At 41.2% G+C, this 25,181-nt stretch overlaps 1 protein-coding gene across 1 annotated transcript in view; it reads left to right on the forward strand.

Annotated features, from left to right (window-relative positions):
- Positions 1-24,122, forward strand: part of PCOLCE2 (procollagen C-endopeptidase enhancer 2) — a 68,626-nt gene extending 44,504 nt beyond the window's left edge. Inside the window, exons 4-9 of the mRNA XM_060100219.1 lie at positions 3,912-4,036; positions 7,040-7,176; positions 13,206-13,360; positions 18,106-18,189; positions 21,147-21,314; positions 23,580-24,122. Of these exons, the coding sequence (XP_059956202.1) occupies positions 3,912-4,036; positions 7,040-7,176; positions 13,206-13,360; positions 18,106-18,189; positions 21,147-21,314; positions 23,580-23,710 (800 nt within the window). The 3' untranslated portion in view covers positions 23,711-24,122. The remainder of the gene's footprint in view (positions 1-3,911; positions 4,037-7,039; positions 7,177-13,205; positions 13,361-18,105; positions 18,190-21,146; positions 21,315-23,579) is intronic.
- Positions 24,123-25,181: the final 1,059 nt, after the last annotated feature.

Consider the following 25,181-nt stretch of genomic DNA (forward strand, 5'->3'; position numbering starts at 1 on the left):
AAATGGAATCATAGTAATGGCAAAAAAAAATGAAAATGAAATAAAGACATTTTCAGATAAACACCTGCATCACAAGAAGTATTTAAGGAAGTTCCTCAAGTTGAAGGGATGTGGCCCCACAGGGTAACCCAAAGGTAATGGAAGCATTGAAGGCCACTGGAAATGGTAAATATAGAAGGCTATGTTTTATTTTCTTCTCTAATTTCTTTACATGCGTCTGTTCAAAACAAAACAAACAAAAAGCTTTACCACTCTATTGTGGCAAGCGTAATGTATGACATAATATATATGACAACAATTGAACAAAGGATGGAGGAGCAAATGGAAACATACAGTACATGGAGAAATACACTGTTAACTCTAAATAAGCTGTCCTTGGAGAACCCATTAAAACTGCAGTCCTTGGAGAACCCATTAAAAATGCACACGTTTTAGCTAAAAGCCAAAAGATTAAAATAGAATACCAGAATTATTGAACAGCCCAAAGAAGGCAGGAAAGGAAGAACAGATGGAACAAGAGAAAGGTGTGACAAATAGAACAAAATAGTAATTGGCACACTCAATCCAAACATGTCAATAAATACATTAAAGGTAGAGGATTAAATACTCTAATTAGAAGACAGTAATTATTAGAATGGGTTAAAAAGCAGAGCCCAACCATAATTGTCTAAAAGAAAGCACTAGAAATACAAAGACAAAATAGGTTCAATATAAAAGGATGGAAAAATATGTACCATGCAAACTTCATTAAAATCAAAACTAATGCTTATAAAAGGCAATGTTACAAAGATGGATAGGCAACCTACAGAATAGGAGAAAATATTTGCAAAACTACCTCATAAAGGATTTGTATTCAAAATATATAAAGAACTCAATAGTACAAAGATAAAGATCCCCGTAAATATAAAAATGGGCAAATATTTGAACAGATACTTTCCAGAAAAAGATATATGAATGACTCATAAGTACATGAAAAACTGTTCAGTGTCATTAGTTAACAGGGAAATGCAAATTAGAACCACAATGAGATACCATTACATACCAACCGGGTTGGCTAAAAAAACTGACCGCACTAAATGGTGGCAAGGATGTGATGCAACCAAAGTGCTCATCCCTTGAGAGGTAAAAAATGCTACAACCACTTGGGGAAAAAATCTTGGTAGTTTCTTATGAAGTTAAACATCTACATCTACTCTTGGCCCAGCAATTGCATTCCTGGATATTTACACAAGAGAAATGAAAATACATGTCCCCAAAGAGATTTATACAATAATGTTCATAGCAGCGTTATTTGCAGAAGCCCAGACTGGAAGCAAGCCAGATGAATACCAGCAGGAGAATAGGTGAACAAACTCTGGTTTCCACACCCCAGAATACTACTTAGCAATGTCAGGGAACAAACTACTAATACACACAGCAACATGAATGTATCTCAGAAATTGTACTAAGCAGGAGAAGTCAGACACAGAAGAGGACACACCGTATAATTCCATGTATATGAAGCTATAGAATAAAACTAATCTAAGGTGAAAAGTTTTAGAAAAATGGCACGAAAAGCCAGAAGATTGACTGACAAGGGATACAGGAATTTTGTGGGAAATGATTCTATTATCATCATAGGAGTGTGGCTCACACGAGCAGATCCATTTTTCAAATTTTTACAGCTAAGACTTGTGCATTTCAGAGTATTGAATTTACCTCCCCCAAACCTGTAAAATAATAATAATAATAATAATAATGCAGGTGGTGAGCATTGGGTAGTGATATTGATAGAACAGTAAAATGATGATAATGGTTGAAATTGGATGATGCATACATAGAGATTCATTATATTGTTCTGTTTACTTTGTATATGCTTGAAATTTTCCATGAATTAAAAGTTACAGATGGACTTCCCTGGTGGCGCAGTGGTTAAGAATCCGCCTGCCAATGCAGGGGACACGGGTTCGAGCCCTGGTCCGGGAAGATCCCACATGCCGCAGAGCAACTAAGCCCGTGCACCACAACTACTGAGCCTGAGCTCTAGAGCCTGTGCACCACAACTACTGAGCCCACGTGCCACAACTACTGAAGCCCTCATGCCTAGAGCCAGTGCTCCGCAACAAGAGTAGCCCCCGTTCGCCACAACTAGAGAAAGCCCCTGTGCACCAACGAAGACCCAATGCAGCCAAAAATAAATAAATAAATATATATTTTAAAAAACTTACAGAAATTACTCAAGGCTCAATTTTTATAACACATTGTCTTAAATTTACAGACTTCTTTTAAGAATGATTAGCTTCTGTGTCACAGAAATATTTTTATTAAAGTATATTAATTCCTTTCAGTGTTTCTTTGTTAGTTAAGTCCCAGTAAAATTAAATGTAAAACTTGTATTAAAATATCTTTCTAAAATTATTTCTGTGAACCTTTTTGTATTGGGTTGACCAAAAAGTTCATTTGGGTTTTTCCGTAAGATGTTACAGGAAAAACCCAAACGAACTTTTTGGCCAACCCAGTACATATGCATAGAGATTGGTCTGAAATGATGTTTGTCACATGTTCATTGTGGTTAGTGGGATTTGAGGTAATCTTACCCCGAATTTAATTTTAATTTTTTCCCCCCACCAATGAAGAAACAGCTTTACTAGGAGTCTAGGTGTATTTGGGGAACCCAGTTCAGTCCCAGAGAAGTGAGGCTAATATCGGCACAGAGCAGGAATCTAGCACTGCAGAATTTTCTCTTGAAGACCAAGTGTGAAACTAAACATCCATCTTAATATCCTAACAATCAGAAATGCTGCTGAGTTTGGCTTTGGTGAAACTTCTGGAAGCTCCTAGTGAAATAATGAGACTTGTGCATAAAGGGAGAACCTCCAGCACTGCTGAGTCTGAGCTCTACATGAGGTTATGGGTCTGGGGTGGGAGGAATAGAGGAAAAGGTAGGGGGATGGTCTCATCCCCACACAAGGCCATCTCAGTGTGCAGGTAAGGGAGGAACCATGGGTTTGGGGACAGAGGGCAGCAGAGGGACACTGGCTGACGAAGCACAGTCCCTGTCATAACACACAGGGCCTGTGCTGTCTGGTGTGAGGGCACCTCCAGCAGGTCCTGGCAACACCCGGTGGCACCCCTTCCTGAGGCCCTTGGGAGAGAGTCTTCCTGGTTCTGTTCTGAGTTCATTCAGAGCAGAACTGCTCATGCCTGGCGGCAAGTCCAGGGTCATGGTTAGCTGCTCAGGACGGAGCGGCCCCCCTGTGACACCTATACCTGTTAGTCCAGGAGACTTTCCTGGAGCAGTCACTTTCTCAGACCAAGAGGGAGCTTGCCCAATACAGGCCCAATCTAGAAATCACTCCCACCTTCTTTAATGCTTTTCTGTATTGCTGAAAATTTATAAACATGTATTGTTTTTACAAACAAAATTATTCTTAAAAATTGTGAAAGATGTATAGTATAAAAAGTTTTCGAGGAATGAGAGTTGTCTATAACAGCTAATTCAGATTTTGTCCGTGGGCATGGACAAAAATATTATTAGTAAATAATACTCCTGCCTTGAGAGTTCTAATGAGCCTGCACGATTTCTGAATGAGTGCATGCCCAAATGTTTTGTCTCATCCAAAAAAATGGGAAAAAGGAAGGAAGCTATGGCCCTGATTTCACTCCTTCTCTCTCTTGTGCTGATATGATATGTCAGGTAACCTAGAGATCATTCTGTGTCTGTGTGTGTGTGTGTTTGTGTGTGTGTGTGTGTGTGTGTGTGTGTGTGTTGGGGGGGGTGGGTTTAGAGGAGACTAACCATTTTTTTAAGAGAAAATTTAAAAGCATCTGCCACTGTCTTTATTATAGTATCAATATTCCAAATTCCTAATTTCCCCATGGTTGCATTGCCATAAACTTGGATTTTCTTTTTTCATTTTTAATAACTTCAGGGGATCAGTATTGTGGAGGACTCCTTGAAAGACCTTCCGGCTCTTTTAAAACCCCCAACTGGCCAGACCATGATTACCCTGCAGGAGTCTCTTGTGTGTGGCACATTGTAGCCCCAAAGAATCAGGTAAGATTCCCTGAAAACATGAAGAAAGTATGCATGTGTGAATTAGTGTGAACTGTTAAAGATACAGGGTGAGGAAGACCCCCTGGACACAGTATTTCTTCATGCAAAGGCCCAGGTTAAAATTGCCTTTGTGCCATTTGACATGCAAAGTCATGGATTTAATTTCCTATTATAGAATTGGATTTTTCAAAACAGGTTTTGAAATACAAATGGTCTGCCAATTCCACATGAGATTGTTTAACCCTGTGGAAGATGTTGTAAGCATGGGGTTATAAGCAGCAGTGAATAACCATGCAAGCATAACAAATCCCCAAGTACATGTACACTTCGGGTTACCATTTGCTCACAGAGCATTATGTCCTGATAATGGCCCTCTTAGTCACCAAATCAGAAACAGCCTGAATGCTTCACTTTAACAAAGCCAGTGCAAGCGTACCACATCATCTTTTCTAAGAACAAGGTGTCTGATGAGAAAACTGGTGGTGTGTGGTTTTTTTTTTTTTTTGGTTGTTGTTTAAAATAAAATTTGTGTAGTTTCCCCACAAATAACTTTATTCATTGCTCTAAAACAATCAACAGAGAAGTTTTCCATTGTTTATTAGTATGTGGTTGTATGAATTTTTACCCTTTTTGGGGACCACTTTCAGATATTAATCGCAGGGTAGAACTTAGCATGAGAATAGACCAAGCTTATGTTGTGGAATTCTGAAAATAACTTTTAAAAAATTGTTATTATTACAAATATTATAGACTTAAATCAAAACACTGTATGGTGAGCATTATAATACTGTTAAAAAAACTTTTCTAAATTGATCTTTTGTATTGCTTACACAAATATTATTTGACATATATTCATTTCTTTAGTGGAAAATTATTCAGGTAAATATACCCTGCAAGATAGTGATTTGAGTACACACATACACACACACACACACTTCACACACTTTGATCATAATCCCCAAATTCAGTTTTATTTTTAAGATGAAAAATATGTTCATTTATTTGATAATGAAAGATTCTATAGATCTATTAAACATTTTATAGTTTAAAATAAATTTAAAAATTAAATTTCTCAAACATTTAAGCCATCATGTAATTCTTGAGATTGTATTGATCATTTTTCTCTCTGTGTCATTTATAAATATGTTAGATTAAATAAATTGAATTTAATTATACTCACAGATTACAATTTAGCATCTTTTTTCCATTGTTTTTCTCTTGGATTATTTAAACTTAAATTTGGGTTTTATCTTATTTATATGACTTTTGGCTTCAGCCAAAAGCTTCAGCTGAGTTTTTAATCATGGTTGTAGTGTCTGAAATCACTGGAAACTGTCCAAATGAGAAAAATAATATGAGAAAGTTAAGTCCTAAGTAATTTCTATGTAAATCTATGGGCATTTTCTTCTATTAAAGACTTACTTTTAAAAAAATCATAGCTTTCCCTTTACCCTCCTATCTATTTACTTATTTTTATTTTCTCTTCAAAAGTTCTGTGACTAATTTCTAAGTAGAAAAAGTTCAGCCAATTTTTAAATAACCTAGAACACATTTTATTACTAACCGGTAAGGAGTTACAGGACCCAAAGAGGAAATATTTTAATATAACTTAAAGCAGTGTTAAGTATGAATAAGCAATTATTCACCCATCACTGGTGCTGACTTTTTAAAAGTGGATAAATATGTAGATAAGTGGCAATGATGTTCAAAGCCACACTTTACCTCTGTGTCTCTCTGTGGTGCCATTGCTGTTATCACCTTCACCCACGTTACTGTGTCTAAGTCTTTACTAGCTAACAACTAGTAACAGTGTGCCTGTCCTAACAGGAGTTAATGCCTATTATATTCCATAAGCAGCAAGGAGGGTTGCCTGCCCACCTGCCATCCAGCAAGAGTGGGGACCAGCTCTCTGGGTGTCATGGGTATTTATGAACCCAGTGAGACTTCCTCTGATTCACATGTTGGAGGGAGTCTTGAAAAATCTGCTTATGAGGGGAATGATTGCTCTTACATCAAAAATTCTTATTGATTTGAGGGCTTCCCTGGTGGTGCAGTGGTTGAGAGTCCGCCTGCCGATGCAGGGGACGAGGGTTCGTGCCCCGGTCTGGGAAGATCCCACATGCTGTGGAGCGGCTGGGCCCATGAGCCATGGTCGCTGAGCCTGTGCGTCTGGAGCCTGTGCTCCACAACGGAGAGGCCACAACAGTGAGAGGCCCGCGTACTGCAAAAAAAAAAAAAAAAAATCTTATTGATTCGAATAATTTAGGACACTACTACTGGTACCAGTGCAAAAAAAAAAAAAATTAAGAAATACTTCAGAAATCTAGCACTGACTTTGTGTATCCATGCTTCTATGCAATCTCTTAAAAAATCAACCAGATCACCAAGTAGAATGTGTTTGGCAGGCACAGTTTTCAAACATACTTCCAGAAGACATCATAATCAGTTCCCACTTCCCTGAACCTCTGGTCCTAAAGAATTTGACTTCTTTACATGTGGTGGGAATGTGAGTCTCGTTTTCTTGAAAGGGGAACTGTTGTGTCCACCCATCTCACGCACCCCAACACACACTACTATAGGGGACATTGTAGATAATATTTTTATTTCTATTAGTTTTCCTCTAGAGAAGAATGAAGTTGGTGTATAGCCCCGCTTCCCACTCCAACACAAGCTCAATTTAAGTCTTAACATAGGTTTCTGGGGTTATATAGTGTTTTTAAACTTTCTTAGCTGTAAGTGAACAGAGTTCCCACGTTTAAGATCCTAATTAGGATTGATTTGGGCTTGAGATGGTCTTTAGGAATGATTAAAAATGAAAGCAAAAGAATACCACAATTTTGATAACTAATAAGTATGTAAACACTAAGAAAAAATTCAAACACGGTGAATACATTTTTTTAAGAAGGAAAATCGTGGTACCCTACAAATCTGGGGAGAGGAAGACTGTTTGAGTTTGTTCCGCACTGCTCTTCTGACACTTCTAATGTTGTGCTTTCACTAAAGCTTATAGAATTAAAGTTTGAGAAGTTTGATGTTGAGCGTGATAACTACTGCCGGTATGATTATGTGGCCGTGTTTAACGGTGGGGAGATCAATGACGCTGAAAGAATTGGGAAGTATTGTGGCGACAGCCCTCCTGCGTGAGTAGCACCTGTTTTATTTCATTAATATTTTAGGAGCTCTAAACTTGTTTCTTATTAAATTGCCCAATTATATTGTATTTTCTGGAAGATTTTGTGGTGTTGTTTTGTTCTCAAATTCTTGGGTTCCATGGCAGTGGAGTCCCGTACATCATCAACACAAAGAGTAGCCAACCAAGAGAGCAAGGCAACATTAGCAAGAGTGTAGAGAGGGCTTGGCAGCCAAACAGATAAACCGAAGTAGCGTTGGTGATGCCCCTGGGGCAGATGCTGAGCCAAAGACCTGACCTGGATACCTCACTGCCCTGCAAGGGGGGAGCTGAAGCATCAGAGTGGAATGAGGAAAATTCTGAGCAAAAACTAGGGAGCTGATTATTGGGAATCCAGATGAGGAAACCTGGAAGCTTATGACAGATCCAGGTGATTTTACCTGTCCTGGACTTTGGGGGCTTTACGCTGCCTCGCATTGTTGCTCAAATTCTTGCTGAGTGAGCCTGAAAGGTACTGTGCATTTATCAGCAAATATTTATGGAGCTAAGAGCTCTGCCGCTTATTAGATACATGACATTGGGCAAGTTACTTAACTTCCTCTGTGCTGTATTTTGGTGCAACACATGACTGTTTTGGTGCAAGATATTTCACACCGTCACATACAGTACTAGGAAAAGTGGCAATGACATTACTACAGCCAAAAATAAATAAATAAATAAATAAAGATTTTTTTTTTTTTAAAAAGCACCAAAGGAGACCATAGAAATATATCTAGATGTACCTGTAATCAATATAAATGCAAATGGATCAAATCATTGATGAAAAGACAAAGAGTGTCAGGCTGGATAACAAAGTAAAATCCATTTATATGCTGTTTATAAGACACGTCTCCAAAAAATAAGAACACAGAGTATTTGAGAATGAAAGGATAGAAAAATCTATTGTAAGCAAATGCTAACTGAAAGAAAACTGGCATAGCTTTATTGATATCAGGGAAAAGAATTTTAGGCAGAAAGCAGTTCTGAAATAGTTCCTATATAATGATAAAAGGTGCAGTTTATCAGGAAAGTATAATAATTATAAACTTGTATGCACATCAAAATATCTAATTCAGAAAAATAATAAAAATTAAAAGACAAATCTACAAAGTCCACTGTTACAGTAGGAGATTTTTAACACATCTCTTTCAATATGGGAAATTAGGATGTAGACGATTTGAAGGCAACAGGCTTGGTCTAATGGATAGAGAACACTGCATCCAACCATTGGAGAGAACACTTTTCTTTTCTTTTTTTTTAAGCAAAATGGACGCAGGAAAAAGAAAAAGCCAGAATAACGATTAAAGAAATTTGATCTGTAGTTGAAAAGTCTTCCTATCAAGGGAGGAAAAAAACAGGCCCCGGTTGTTTTCCTCCATGAGTTCTAACCAACATTTGAGGAACAGATAATTCCAACACTGCACAGATTCTTCCAGAGAGAAATAGGGATTGTTCCACAACAAATTTTACAAGGCTAGTATAGTGACACCAAAACAAGGTAAGGACAAAGAAAAGAATACTGAAGATCAATCTCACTTATGAATGTGATGAAAAATAAATCCTAAAAGAAAAAATATTAGCAAGCCAAATCTAACAATCAAAAAATACTTTATGACCAGGAGTTCAAGGTTGGTTTGAATTTAGAAAAATCTATTAATTTAATTTTATATATTACCAAATTAAAGTGTGACTTGTAAACTTATGTTTTTATTAGTTGAAAACATTAACTTATATAAGACTATCTTAAATAGCTTGAATAAAAAAGTTTGTATTTTTAAAAGGTATCTTAATAGCAATAACAAAAAAAAACTCAAGAATTAATCTAACAAATCATGTACAAGGCCTTAATAGAGAAAATTATAAAACGTTACTAAAAGATATTTTAATAAGACCTAAATAAATGGAGCTATGTACTATTCAAATGAATAGGAAAAATCAGTAGTATCTAAAAATTTTAAAGATTGGCTTTCCATTAAAACTGACAGTCCAGCTGTAAAATGTACATGGCATTGCTAGGGGAGGGGACAAAACTAAGACAGTTTTGAAGGAGAAGGAACTGGCAGGGGGATTTGACCAACCATGGCAGAGCCAGGTCAGAAGGCTGTTGTAATTAAGACAGAGTGTGGTTTTAACAGAGGTAGAAAAATTGACTAATGAAAACATCAAAGAGAGGCCAGAAACATATCCACATGTCTCTGCAGATTAGACATATCCCAGAGACGCACAGATCAGCAGATAAAGGATGACCCTATTGAAGAATGAGGCAGGGACAACTTTTGCTTCTATGGGAAAAATGAATTGTATTCATATCTAATAGCACACAAACATCAATTACAGATGGATTGGGAACTGAAATGAGAATTTCTGCTCTTCAAAATACACCTTAAAGAGAGGGAAAAGAGAAGACACAAAACGGAAACAGATATTTGTAAAATGTTTGATATATTTGAAAAAGACCTAGGTCTAGGTTCCAAAACATATCAAGAAATCCTTAAAAATTATTAAGGAAAAGATAACAACTCAGAAAAAATGGACAAAAGACATGAAAAGGCATTCCCCAAAGAAGAAATCTGCACAGTGAATAAATCTTTGACAAGAATGTAAATTGGTACAATCACTTTGGAAATCAGTTTGGCAGTATCTAATAAAATTGAAAATAAGGACTTCCCTAGTGGCGCAGTAGTTAAGAATCCGCCTGCCAATGCAGGGGACACGGGTTAGAGCCCTGGTCCGGGAAGATCCCACATGCCGCAGAGCAACTAAGCCCATGCACCACAACTACTGAGCCTGTACTCTAGACCCCACAAACCACAACTACTGAGCCCACGTGCCACAACTACTGAAGCCCGCACGCCTAGAGCCCGTGCTCCACAACAAGAGAAGCCGTCGGAGTGAGAAGCCCGCACACTGCAGCAAAGAGTAGCCCCCACTGGACACAGCTAGAGAAAGCCTGCACGCAGCAACAAAGACCCAACACAGCCAAAAATAAACAATTTTTTTTTTAATTTGAAAATGAGCCTGTATCCTCTGACCTGGTATAGACCATATACCCTACTCTCTTCATGGACAGTTTTGTCCCTGTGTATCACAAGACATATACAAGAATGTTCTCATTAATATTATTTGTACTGGGGGGAGAGTGAACGGCACAATGTTTATCAACAAGAGAATAGTTCGATTCTGTTATCGTTCACACTACACAGCCCTGAGCACAGTGGATGAATCTCACAGTTATAATGTTGAGGGTGAAAAAAATAACAGAAAAAGACACACTATACTCTTTCATTTATATCAAGTTTAAAAAAATGCAAACCTATAGAATATCTGGTTTCACGATGCATATGTTTGAGTAAATCTGTAGACAAAAGGAAAGGAGAAGCACAAAACTCAGGGTGGGTGGGGGCAATGGGGACATCACTTCAGCATCCCTGTGCCTGGTTCAAATCAGTATCGATACCATTGGATTCAGTTCAGAAACATGTACTATATGTACCCTAGCCGTGTGGCAGACATGATGCTAAGGACCTGGAACACAAAGATAAAATAAAAGATACAGAGGTAAGTAGTGGGAAGGACCAAAACAAGGCAGATAGGTAGATTGGCAACGGAATGTCCTGGTGGATTTCTGACAAGGAGTCCTTTGGTCCAGTCGGGACAAGTGGTGGGAGGTCAGGGGAGGTTTGGGAAAAGAGATTATGCCTCTTGAAGCTGAGTCTTGAAGCAAGAGTGAGAGTTAGAGGCAGAACTTAGGACAGACTCATTCCAAGCAGAGGGGACTCTGTTACTGAAGATCCACAGGGGAGATATATGCTATTCTGGAGCCTGAACCTTGAGTGGGTGCCCAGAGAGCAAGGAGGCGGAGAGTGGAGTTGGGTTCCACGTCCTGCAGACATGGGGACTCTCGAAGCGCAGTTAGGGGAAGTGACAGGACCGGGGCTTCTAGAACGCCCGCCCTTAGACAAGAGGAGCAGGGAGCTGGCAAGGAGGCTGTAGCAGTGGTCCCGGGAAAGCTGAGGTGGTAGCGAAGGGTGGTAGAGATGAAGAGGAGGTGGATCAAGGAATACTTAGGAGGCAAAATTGGCAGGACTTGGTGGCTGGTTGGCTGTAGTGATTAAAGAAGAGAGAGGCTGTGGATGACAAGGCAGAGACAGCTCACATAAGCCGCCTCAGTAAGACGCCCGTCAGCATCCTCAGTCCATTCCTGGGATCTGCCAGTGGGGAGTGGGTCCAAGTGAGATGCCCCCTTGCCTTCCTAGCGATTTGTAACATTAATTTGCAGATGCAGCACTCTGCCCTCAGTACATTTATGGCACTGTGACTCTGTCGCATTCATACTAAAGCTCAGTAGCAGCATAACTCAGTGGCAGCATATCTTTGTTACTAAAAGACTCTTCCTTGAGAAAATTCAGCTTCCAATATCGTGCTTCCAAGATTAGTTCATAGAAAAGGCAGTGAATGATCACTAGGATTATAACATCATGCCTAGAAGGCTGACCTGGTTGGATCTTAAGGTTTTCTTTGCTGCTTATAAGAAGTGCTTTTTGTAATTTTATCATCTAAACAAGATTAACGTGTCTTATTTGTACTTGTAGTTGAGAACTGTGTTCCCTGCACACTGTATTTATTCAATGGAATGTGTTTTCAAAAGCAAGATAAAATACTTCTGTTCCAGGCTTGATTCTCAGAAGCATTATTTAAATGACCTTGGTCGCTTTTGTGACTGGAACTCTAAATGTGGGTCACAGCGCTTGCTCTTAGGTTTGTCTCATCCCTTGGCTAAGAAGGCAATAACCTTCAGGACAGAAAAGATCCTGCAGTTTTTCTAACTGGTTGGGTCAAGTCCAGATCTACCTTCCCCTCCACCCGCTCCACTCAAAATAGCTTATAGGTTGCCTCATTACTTACTGTCCGTGAGGGCTAAGAAGTGATTCAGCTGAGAAGACGCCTCAAAAAAAGGAGTTTAGTCAAACCACCAATTAACTCAATTAAATAAATTTTCCACTTCTGAATTAAATAGTTTTAAAATAAAATTAGCCAAACAGCATTTTTAAACCATTGTTTAAATAACAATAGCAAGATTAAATGAAACTACCGTCTTGTATAATATAGTTATCCCCTAAGATTTAACAGAGCTTCTGAGCCTCAGTTATTATCGCCACTAAACCTTTAGTACCAGCATGCCCCTAAAATTGCTTTAAAATTAGAATTCTTAATGATGTCTTTCATGACCACCAAAACAAAGTAATCACTTTCTCTTTCTCCTTCACAGCATTTTGCTACCCAGATTATAAACAGAATGCGTGCCATTTCAGGCACGCATAAGAACTCTCATTAACAATGAAATGAAAGTCCCATTAAACCCTGCCTGGCTTTCTTATCCCTAGGTGACCAGCCCACTGAGGTGATCCCTTTGGTGGTGTCTTCACAGGGTGTGGGAATTTGTTCACCGAAGTTCTCCATCTGATTCCCCAGGGCCAGCATCCCTAGCTCCCCAGGCCAGCTGGAACTCAGAGTCTTAGTTCAAAGAAGCTGTGTGGTTGCCAAGTCAGGCCAAACCCTGCAGTGCTTGTGAGGAACCAGCTGCAGCTTCAGTGTTTACATTGGTCCCAATGTCTACCAGCGTCTCTAAAGGCACCTGGTCCTTTCAAATGCTGACTCTCCCAGAAACTAACCGAGGGCCTTGGGCAAACCACTTGAACTCTCTGATCTTCACTTGCCTATTCCATGAAAATGGGATAATAACAGGGTTGTTGGGAAGACAGAATTCAAGAGTTTCCATAAAGCACGTTTCTAACTGAGCAAACGTTCAGTAAATGTTAGCTATTTGCATTAATACTGAGCAGATTAAGACCATCATCTTTTTAAGTATTTCAGCTTTTCAGTTTAAACAAAGAATAACCTATCGTCAGAAATTGATGGAAAGTTAGAAAATTCTACATTTCAGAGAGGTGTCACCTAAATTTTTAAATATATATGTATTTACATCTTTTTTTCTTTTAGGCCAATTGTATCTGAGAGAAATGAACTTCTCATTCAGTTTTTATCAGACTTAAGTTTAACTGCAGATGGGTTTATCGCTCACTACAAATTCAGGCCAAAGAAATTGCCAGCAACTACAGCACCACCTGTTACCACCACCTTTCCTGTGACTACAAGTAAGTTTTTCTCATTTGAGGTTTGTACACAAACTTGAGGAGTATAAGAGAAATTCTTCTGAAGTAGAAAAAAAAATTAAATAAGAGGAAAATACTTGAGACTAAAATAAGTTAAATAAGATGAAAACTTATGGAAGAGAATAATATGATTCCATGAATTAAAGAAAAGTGTAAGGTGTAAGAATGCATCTAAGCTAATAATTTTAAACCGTTACCTAAGAAAATTATGGTCACTTAAAAATGCTAGGAACCCTGTTTTGGCACAGATCATTACAAGCCTACTTTTTATTTCTTGGCACTTATAAAATTATGTTTATTTTTTATTACATAGAACTGTAGTGTTTTAGGTTAAAGTTTCAGGGCTCTGATACCTGCCTGTTTTCACATCTGCCAGTATTTGGACTTTTTTGGGAGGGGGTATGCTCCAAAATGTGTCATACAAAATGTATTATTTTTTCAAATTGGAGTAAATCAAACAGAAATATTTGAGGTATTATAGAAGCCAGTCGGGAAACTCTGGTATTATCTAAGAAATGGAGGGGCAAGTGTGGGTCCCTGTATCTTGTCTCTGTAACCTGTCAGCTCCACCCACCAGGATTTCAGGCCTGAGATTTCAAAATCTAAATACAGGGAGGAGGAAAAAAGTGGGAAGGAAGGATCTAAGGTTAAGATATGAAATAGGCTGAGATAAACCCAGCTTTACTGCCCACCATTTTCTGCAGTTACCCTGAGCAGGGCTGTCCTGAGTACAGGCACTTCTAGAAGGGCTGATTTTTCTGAGCACCCCACAGTGTGCCACCTTGTGGCCTGAAGGTGTACTACCGCACGTTACAGCAATATTTCTTCAGCCCATCTCAGTGGACCCTGGTGTCCTATTCTTTCCAGTGAATTATCTGTCTGCACTCACGTGGTTCCCCAGCTTTTGTCTTGTGGTTCCCCAGCTTTTATCTCCAGTCCTAAACTTTCTCTGAAATTGCAAACATGAATTTGTAATTTTCTCCTCGAGTTTTGCAGCTGCTAGACATTTAAATGAAAACATATCTAATGTAACTCACTTCTATCACATTATTTTCTGTCTCAATTCTGCTTCTCCACCTGTTTTCCCAAGCATGGTCCACAGCAACTGTAGCCACACTCTTAGGGTCCCCTTCCTCTGTCTTAATTCCCCACTGAATGCCCCATACATAAACACACACACACACACACACACACACACAGCAGACTGTGTCCTTCTCCCACTTAAATTCATTGTCTCCACCTGTGCCATCCAATACAGTGGCCACTGCTGAACACTTGAAATGTGACGAGTGCTACTAAAGATCTGAATTTTTAATTTAATTAAAATTTAAAAGCCTCCGTGGCCAGTGGCTGCCATACTGGACGGCACAGGGGCCGAGCCCCTTGGCACTTTGTACGTAGCCTCTCTTGCTGGGTTCATCTTTAGGCCCCACCACCTCACCACTGAAGCTCTAAGTAGTTGGGGTTTTATCCTAAGTGCAGGGGAAGCTGTTGGTGGATTTAAGCAAAGTCCAGGATTAGATTCACACTTTACGAAGATCACTCTGTGAGGCCCCAGTGAGGTGAATGGACTGTAGGGGTCAGGAGGGTCAGCATGTTCTTGGGGTTGTCCAGGGGAACTGCACCAGACGGAAATACAGAGACGGTCAAGGGACACTGACAGTTATGCAGGCCAGAGACCTTGGGAGACAGTGACAGGGCTCAGCGGTTAATTGGACTAGAGCGATCCAGAAGCATGCCTCCCGGGTCCCTGGCTTGCACAACTCAGAGGAACAATGTTACCATTCATAGAAGGAGAGTCGTAGGTTGAGGGGTAGATTCATAAGTTAAGCTGTGCCCTTGTGGGGTTAGAGGTGTCTGTGAGACAAGCAAATGGAGCTGTTATGTAGACAGTTAGATCTACGGGCCTCCAGGCCAGAAGAGAGATTTAAGCAAGAGATTTAAATTTGAATCTTCAACATATACATGGTTGACGCCATGGTGCAGAATGCTATTTCCTAGGGAGAGGTTACAGGGAAAGGAGAAGAAGGGCTGGAATTCAATCTCTAGAAACTCCAGGTCTTTAAAGAGGAGGATCTGCTGGCAGAGAAGAATGAAAAGAGCAGCCAAGGGGAGGTGGTGGATGTGGGGGGAACCCAGGTGTCTCTGAGAAGGGGGTAGTCAGAAGAGCCAAGTGTTGATGAGACTTCAAACAACGGCAGGACCAAAATGTTACCATCTGATTTCATGACGTGGAGGCTACTGGACACGCTGGCAAGGGTTATGAGTGGAGCTGTGCAGGCAGAAGCCAGATGGGGGTGAGGGGCGTGTGGAGCAAGGCGAGGAAACTGACACTAAGTCCAGCAACTCAGTCCACAGGTTCAAGCCTAAGGGAGGGTGTGAACGTGGTAAAGCCAATGGGAAGTAGCCGGCACAGCAGGAGAACAGAAGGGCAGAGTGAAGGAATAAACTGAAGAGGAAATTTCCACAAAGAGGAGCGGGTCTGACCTCCGGAGGACGCACAGAAGGCCAGACCTTGGACCAGACATGGGCAGCCTCCTCTCTCGGGGAGGAAAGAAGAGAGGGGGGCAGATAAAGACAGCTCGGAGGTCTGGTGGGGCTTCGAGAACATTTTCTTCTATGATCTCTGTTTTCCCCAGAAAATAGGCAAGGTCACCTGCTGAGAATGAGAAAGAAGGGAGGTGGGAGCCCCGGGGGGTTGGGAGAATCCGAAAAACAGCTGTGGAAATTGGAGACAGCTTGTCACTTGGACGAGGGTCCATTTGTGTTCTCAGCTGTCTACGTGCAGGCACAGAAAGAGACGCAGAGGCTCCTTCAGGCTTCCTAAGGGTTGGAGGGCAGAGGGGAAAGGGAGCTTAACATATTGTCAAGAAAGTGAGATAACAGACCGTGGAAAGTCAGTGGAGTAGCTAAGGAAGTAGAGACGGGCCAGGAGGGCGGAGTGGGAAGAATGCGAGGGGTCAATGAGTTGAACCTCTGAAGACAGAAAGCAAGTACTCATGAGAGTCTGAGAGTAGCTAAATAAGCTTGAAGGAGAGGAGGCTACACTGGCTGACAGGGTGTCTACCCTTGGGAGATTGGTGATGAGACTTCAGCAGGAGGACATGGAAGCCTGGGACTGAGGGTGGCGGCACCGAGAGGGATCGTCCCCGAGGAGGGAGGACCCACCGGCACGTCCGCGGGAGCACATGGAGAGGAGGGCTGAGAACCAGGTGCCCTGCTGGGGAGTGCAGGGCAACAGAGAGGACTGGAGCATGGCGAGGGTCAGGGTGGGACAGCTGATGGCTGAAAGGCAAGAGAGCAGGGATGTCCCGAAGGGAGAGAAGGGGCCGTGGGGGACACCCACCCCACCTCCAGACTAGCATTCCGAGGTCGAGAAGGAGCTGGTTTCCAGTGGCCCACGTGAAAAGATGCTCTTTCATCAGACAGGGAGAACCACTAACGCCACTGCCTTTTGACTCAGCAAATTAGGTAAATTCAGGTCCCCAACTCCTGGAACAACAGTCCCTCTAACTGCTTTCTGAGCTCTTTCTCCATATATATGCTATTGTGTGTATTTTACCATTAAATTGTGTGTATTTTACCATTAAATTGTATATATTTTAATACTATAATCCACTTTGGATCCTTTTTGGAGTTAAGTAGGGGTACAAATTAAGAGTAAATTCACAGAAAAGTTAGAACATATTAGCAGGGCAATATTACAGTTGTAAATTCTTACCTACCAAGTACTGTTCTGTGACAGCTTTGTTTAATTCTTCCTAGCATGTTGCCACATAGAAGTGAATCATTAGGAAATATTTTGGAAACATTTTTAATGATGATAATGAGGATTATTTTCATTTCATTTCGTTTCATCATATTACAGTTTCTCAACCTTGGCACTATTTACATTTTTGGCCAGAAAATTCTTTGCTGTTGGGGGCTGTCCTGTTCACTGTAGGACGTCTAGCAGCCTCCCTGGTTATATACCCACTAGATGCCAGTGGCATCCCCTAGCTGTGATCACCAAAAATATTTCCAGGCATTACCAAATGTCACCTAGTGGGCAAAATCACCCCTGACTGAGAACCACTGTGGTTATCTGTTTAGTTGTACTTTCAAATTTGTCTACTTCTAGGTTCTTAAGATCCTTCTAGGCAATGAATAATGCCTTACTAATAATCCTTACAGGCTCAAAATAAATGTTTAGTGATTGGTTGCATCTAATTACAGCTATAACACACCTTACCACATGAGCAGTGTTCCCAGAAACCTGTACTGCTCACATTTGGGCAACTGTGTATTTCAGATGCACCAAGAAAGTGCCCTCCACCCTCCGGGGGAGACCCATAGGATTCCTTTTGGAAAATGAGGAGTTAACCTACATCTCCTGTGTTCATATTTGTTGTACTGGGTTTTTCTAAGCAGGGCACATGAGACTGTATCTATTTTTGGTTACAGCATTAGTTATATATAAAGGAAGAAGAGAATAGGGCTAAATTTGGGTTATCTTTGATCTCAGGTTTAAAACTCAGCAGAGGGTATTGAGTTACCCTGAAGAAATTAGAGCAGGGGTTGGTAGCATGAAGTGTTGCCTTTGCATGCTTTTTAATTATTTCACTGCAATGACAGATTGGTGGCTCAGGGAAATATATGGGAATTTTAAATTGGTAGATTCAGATCTAAACACCAATTATACTTGAATTCATTTTCCTGAATCTTATGTCTTTCTTCTCTGAATGAAGGTTTAAAACCCACCGTGGCCCTGTGTCAGCAGAAGTGTAGACGGACGGGGACGCTGGAGAGCAATTATTGCTTGAGTAACTTTGGTAAGAAATAAAACCCAGCCTTTCCTCTTTAATCAGAAACCTGAAACCGCATGCTTAATCTCAGAGGAATTGCCGTGAATGTGATGGTAAAGGGTCAGTTACACTCTTCATTTACCCAAGAAAATATTTTCTTACACACTAGAGTATGTTGACTTGTGCCTTTTGAAGTGTTAGATTTCACACCTGAGAAAAATCCATGTACAGAAAATATACATTTTCCACATAAACTTAATAATTTGACTCCTGGTATGTGATACTACCGCTCTGTGTATTCTGGCTGGCTCCGTATTCCAGAAAAAACCTGTGTCCCTTTTTTCTCACATAGTTTTCATGTACTGAGTACTTTTTCACACATCTGTAGTTCAACTGAAGTTAATTAGAAACATGTCCAAGCTGGCCTCTCTCAGAAGAAATTCAAGTATTTCCTCTGTAGTGTCCTTCCAAAGTACTAAATTAAAACTTGGAAATCTGAAATCCATTTGGAAACTCTTATAAACAGGAACCTGAGGAGATATTACTTAATGACTTAGAATTTCTAAGAGTTTTTTCCAATTAAAAAAAATTGCACTTCTGTGAAAACCACTAAAGAGCAAAAGATGCCAAGTTTAATTATGTTGGTTATGTTTAAAAAGAACATCGAAGAGAAGTCTTAGCCGGAAAAGAAAGTTGGTATGGCCTTTAAATAGGTTACCCAGAACAAAGGGCCTCCCAGATGAGGCTTTGCTTGCTTTTTCTTATGCCTTCAAGTGGTAACTGCAGCCCAGACGGACTATGTTGTAGAGAAGGTATGAAGGCACTAAAGAATCTAGGGCCCTAAATCTAACTGGAGTTTGCATGCCGAAATTCAAATAATGGCATGAAAATGAAAACCAGTAGCACGAGGTGTCATGGCTCCTACACCCAGTGTGGTCTTCTGTACGAGGTGCTTAAGGAAATCTCCCTTCCTGTCCTTCAGAGCCACCTGATTTCACTCGGCTACTGACTGACGTTTTGCAGTAAACATTCATGACCAAGAGTCAAAGTAAGGCATGAGAAGAATTCTGATGTTATGAGCTTTGCGCACCACGTAAGCAGTGAGTTCTCACTTTATCCTGAACGGGTCATATCAGCCAAGTCCAAAACTCGATCTATTCCACTGTGACTCACTTCCATGGCAAAATGACCCAATACTATCACCAGTGGCCCATTGGTTCCCAACCAGCATTGGTAACACTCCTTTAGGGGTAGGTTTTTTTTTTTTTTTTTTTTTCGCGGTACGCAGGCCTCTCACTGTTGTGGCCTCTCCCGCTGCGGAGCACAGGCCCCGGATGCACAGGCTCAGCGGCCATGGCTCACGGGCCCAGCCGCTCCGCAGCATGTGGGATCCTCCCAGACCGGGGCACGAACCCGTGTCCCCTGCATCGACAGGCGGACTGTCAACCACTGCGCCACCAGGGAAGCCCTAGGGGTAGGTTTCGATTGTCACAATAACTGCCGGGTGCTACTGGTTTTCTGGGTAGAGACAGGATTCATCAGAAAGTCATTCAACGCAAGTCCTGCCTCACATGGAATGTCCCCTGCCCCCACCACCCCCAGAATGCCAAAAGCACGCCTTTGAGAAACATAGCATCTTTCTTTCTGTGGGTCAGAAGTGAGACTCTTCTCTGAGTGTCACATAGTAAAAAGAGAGAGTGACATAATGAAAAGCAACTGAATTTTGCTAGAGTTGTTTTTTTTTTTTGTAAGCAAGAAAATGTCTTAAGTTATACCTCAGTTCTATACTTTGACTTGTTAAATGCGTTAAACAGGATGGATAAAAAAGAGAATATGAAAGACCCAGAAAAAGACAGATATTTACTGATCATTAGAGGGAGATGGGGATCTATGGATGAATCAGAGTTCAAGGAGAGAGCACCTGATATCCACTGAGAGAAGACAGATAAGGGATGAAGGTGGGGGGGTTGGTCTAAGGAACAAAAACAATTCTGGTTTTTGCTAACCCTGATTACCTTCACTGCTTTTATGATACTCTTATTTTTTATTTATTTATTTATTTTTTTGCGGTACGTGGGCCTCTCAATGTTGTGGCCTCTCCCGTCGCGGAGCACAGGCTCCGGACGCGCAGGCTCAGCAGCCATGGCTCACGGGCCCAGCCGCTCCGTGGCATGTGGGATCTTCCTGGACCGGGGCACGAACCCGTGTCTCCTGCATCGGCAGGCGGACTCTCAAACACTGCGCCACCAGGGAAGCCCGAAAGGGGCTTTTATCTTCTGACCCCCATCTTCCCTCTTCCTTCCCCCCACCTCCATCCCAACCTGCTGCTTCTAATTCTCTTTAGTTTCCTCCAGCACCTGCAATTGGTCATTTGCTGTAGAAGCCTGGGAGAAGGTTTAAGGGAGTGGATATTTGTAAGACCGATTCTTCATTTAATAAATATGTGTTTTATTAAAAAAAAAGTTCAAGGAGAGAGGCCAGCTAAAGAGAGGAACCAGGGGGAGACACAGAAAGGTAGGTGCTCACCCACACAGACACAAGGACTCAGATCTTCGTGGCTCAAACCCCCATCATGTAGCCTCTTAGTATGGTAGTACCTCTAAAGGTACAAGGTCCTGTTGAGTATTCACAGGTAGAGGCGCATGAGCCCATCCCTTATTTGGTAATTGATCCATACGTCGGATGAAACATTGGAACGAGTCCTCGTCTCAGCAACTGACTGCAATTCGGCAGATATTTTGGTTTTCCTACTCAGTATCAACGCCTAACAGCTGCGGTAACGTTACAGCTTCACAACTCCTTTTTTTCAACCTGAATTTTGGTGACAAATGTACAGAATCAAATTCAATGGCTCTATGAGGACCTTCTTTCTAACATTAAAATGTTCCTCATCTGAAACTTAGAGAAATGTACAATTACGTTCAGTTCTGCTTACGTTTGCCTTCACTGTCCCATTATTTCAAAAACGTTTTTTTTTTTTGCAGTCTTGGCCGGCACTGTTATCACCACCATCCCTCGAGGTGGGAGTTTGCACGCCACGGTCTCAATCATCAACATCTATAAAGAGGGAAATCTGGCAATTCAGCAAGCCGGCAAGAACATGAGTGCCAAGGTCATCGTGGTCTGCAAGCAGTGCCCACTCCTCAGAAGAGGTGAGTCAGAGGAAAACTTCAGTCTTTCTTCCAGGGGAGCTCAGGGGCAGAGAAGGGGACGGGAGAGCCTCTCTGAGAAAATCATGGATCTTTCCATGCCATGGCTGGTCTAGGGAAGTAAAGTCAGGGCTACTGTATTGCCCACTTGTGGTTTCGAAGGAGGGCCTTTGGAGTCAGCCAGAATTGGGCTCCAATCCCAGTTCCGGTGACCTGTGGAAGGAGATGAGGTAATGGAAATGATCAATGAGTCCAAGAAACGTTTGAAGTTGGATCAGTAGGGAACAGACAGGGAAGGAGCACATCAGGAGAAAGAGATTTTGAATTATTGCACTTAAGGTGCCACTACTGTGTGTAGAGGAAGATATCCATCAAGGAACAGGAAATTCAGAGCTGGAGTTCAGAAGAGAGAGATATCTATGGGCTAGAATGAAAGATTTGGGATTCATTTGTAGATATAGGATTATTAAATCCATAGACGGGGATGAGTTTATTAAGAAATTTTGGAAAAAGAAAAGCTACTCCAGAGCCAAAGGTACATGATTTTTTTTTTTAAACAGGTTCTTTAACTTATAAAAGTAATGTATGCTCTATGGGGGTTTTTTTGTGTGTTTTTTGTTTGTTTGTTTGTTTTTGCGGTACGCGGGCCTCTCACTATTGTGGCCTCTCCCACTGCGGAGCACAGGCTCCGGATGCGCAGGCTCAGCGGCCATGGCTCATGGTCCCAGCCGCTCCACGGCATGTGGGATCCCCCCAGACCGGGGCACGAACCCATGTCCCGTGCATCGGCAGGCAGACTCCCAACCACTGCCACCAGGGAAGCCCCTGCTCTATGGTTTTTAAAAAGTTTAAATAAGTAGAGAAGGATATAAAATAAAAAGTGAAGCCCTTTCTCTTTCACCAGAGGCACAATGAACAGTTCCTTCCACAAAGTTCTATCCATATAAAGCCTGCACATACACACATAGACAGAGGGATCATACTACACGTTCTACTGAAACTTTTCCCCCCACGTGATGTATATGTGGACAGCTTTCCATCAACAGCACGTATAGATCTCTTTTTCAGCATGGCAATAATGCCTGGCATTCCACTGTGTGCTATACCATGATTTTTCTGTCCAATATCAGCTCATTTCTTTCCTCAGTCTTGTTACACACCTCTCCTACAAGTGAAACAAACCAAACCTCTGCCACACACACACAGAAATATAGCATATCCACTTCAAGAAAGCTTTACTATGAATTCAGATTGTTGAGAAAAGTCGGAAGGCGAGCAGCCTCACATTGACTCTTTAGAGGGAATAGCAAAGACCCTGTAAAAGGTAACACTTCTTTCCAGAACTGTCTGGAACAGCAAATAATGCACATCTAGACACGGTCAAATCTCATAATGATGCTAGCAGTCCAGCCTTTCGGTGGCATCTACCTGCTCATCCTACCAAGCCTTCACAGGCTCAAGACCACTATGATGCCAGTGTTGGCCCACAGAGGAAGGCCTATGCAAGAGAAAAAGGAAACACATATTTCTCTTATGACACATGGAGAGAGGGAGAATAAAGGGGGTGGTAAGACACACTTCCTTTATGACGTTTTTCTGAAGCAGTATAAATCTTCAGAGTTGAACCCTACATAGCTCAGCTTGGGCCCCAGTCTAGGCCTACCTTAGCCAGAAACACTGATATATAAAAAATAGTTTAACAGAATAAAGTACTTTTTAGTACTTACCTTTTTGCAAGGGACTATAAGAATGGAAAGAAGTATATGATCCAACCATGCCCTCAAAAAACTTACATAGTATAAATGTTGGCGATGTTAATAAAAAGTTCAAGACAACAACAACAGAAGACAATGGATCATTAGTTGCCAAATGCCTGGGGAGATCCAGAAGCCTTGTGACACCAGGAGAGGCCATCTGAAGATGGCGTGTCGGGGAGCACTGGAGGCCCCTTGAGGAAGGAGAGCCTTTCACAGAAACAGTGTATTGTTCATAGCAGACATTCAGTAAATACATCAGACCTTCTGCAGAGCTGGACATGACCGGATCGAATCATTCCATCCACTTTCCTAGTGTTAGCAGAGCTGGAACATGCTATTCAGTTACATTTAGATTTTTTCCCAATGAGAGTCTTAAACCAGATTTTATCCTAGATAGGATAAATGTCTAATTATACCATTTACAGAGCATTTACCTAGAGGTGAGTTATAGTTGAAGTTGTTTCAAACCAACACACACAGAGAAAAAAGTTAATCTTATATTCTCTTTTAGGTCTAAACTACATTATTATGGGCCAAGTGGGTGAAGATGGGAGAGGCAAAATCATGCCCAACAGCTTTATCATGATGTTCAAGACCAAGAATCAGAAGCTCCTGGACGCCTTGAAGAACAAGCAATGTTAACAGTGAACTGTATCCATTTAAGCTGCATTCTGTCACTGCCTTTGAAGGATCTATTTTTTCTCAGTAGGAAAAGAAAATTTATAACCTGAAATATTGAGCATTCAGAGAGATTTACTCTTCACATGATGTAGGTAGGAGAGCTCCGGTGTCACTGAAGGAAGTTCTGTTGCCTGCAAAGAAGAAGAGCAGAGAGCCGATTGGAAACCTGCACACTTAGTGAGGTGATAAGAAACTAAATGTATCAAGCGTTGACAGTTTGGAAGCAGTTTATTTATACATCTCTGTAAAAGGATATTTTAGAAATGAGTTGTGTGAAGATGTAAAAAAGAGATTTTATACGTGCAATATTTATAGTGATATTTGTTTTACCTTCAAGCATTTGCTCTGAGTTGTGATATTCTTCTCTTGCATTTTAAAAATCAATGCTTAATAAAATATTTTTAAATGATTATATAACAACCATTAGACTTGCTTTTATAGAAAGTGGGACACTGTAAAAAGAATGTTCCCTGCTATTTACACATAAGGTTGTCCTTGTATCAGTTTATACTTTGCTAAAAGAACATTCCAAGAACCGCAGGGACTAGATGGACTCAGTAATGTAAATAGACTATAATTCTTCTCTGCAGAACCAGAGAATGTTCGAGCTAGAATGGTGTCCCTCAGGAATCTCATTCAGGTCCTTCATTTTGTGATAGAAATGGAAGCTCAGGTATATTTAGTGACTTGTGCAGAGCACACATCTCCCAAGAGACAGAACGGGCAATCTAGCTCAGAAGTCCTAATTCTAACCCCAGTGCCCTCACTGCCACTAGAAAAGGCCATCTCTGCTCCACAGGAAAACCCTCTTCTCTTGCAGAGTTCAGTTTTTGTTTTCCTAGCCTAAATCATAATTAGTTGTTTCATAGGACTTGAAATTAGAAGTGAGCCTGACAACCCTATCTTGTTAATCCCTAGTTAACTGGACGAGATTGTATCAGCTGGGATGCATTCTGCCACTGCCTTTGAAAGACCTCTTCTCACTCAGTAATGGAAGAACTGTGAAAGGGTTCCCATCGTTTGCACAGAGCTGCTTAAAAGGCAGCAGTACCTGCAATGATTGTGGCAACCAGCCCTCAGGAGGTTGTGGGCCAGGAGCTGCAGAAGAGGGAACAACCATCCCTACCCAAGGAAGGTAGAAAGAATAGTAGGGATAAACACAGGCTTGGGTCACAAGGTCTCTCGCAGTTGAAGCAAAGTTTTAGAAATAAGGGAAGATATTGTTTTGGGTGAAAACAATAACTCCCAGCTCTAGAAGTGACCAGACACTCAAAGAGCAGAAAATAGAAGTTCTAAAGGTAGAATCCTGTTTGGGCAGCTGAGGGAGCACAAGAAAGCAATGAATGGGGGCTGGTTGGCAGGGTCAGGAATCATTCCTAAACTCTCCCACCAGGATGCCCATCAGTACCAGGGCACTCACCAGCTTGAGGAA

This window comes from Mesoplodon densirostris, chromosome 5, assembly GCF_025265405.1.
Source record: "Mesoplodon densirostris isolate mMesDen1 chromosome 5, mMesDen1 primary haplotype, whole genome shotgun sequence".
Taxonomy (NCBI): domain Eukaryota; kingdom Metazoa; phylum Chordata; class Mammalia; order Artiodactyla; family Ziphiidae; genus Mesoplodon; species Mesoplodon densirostris.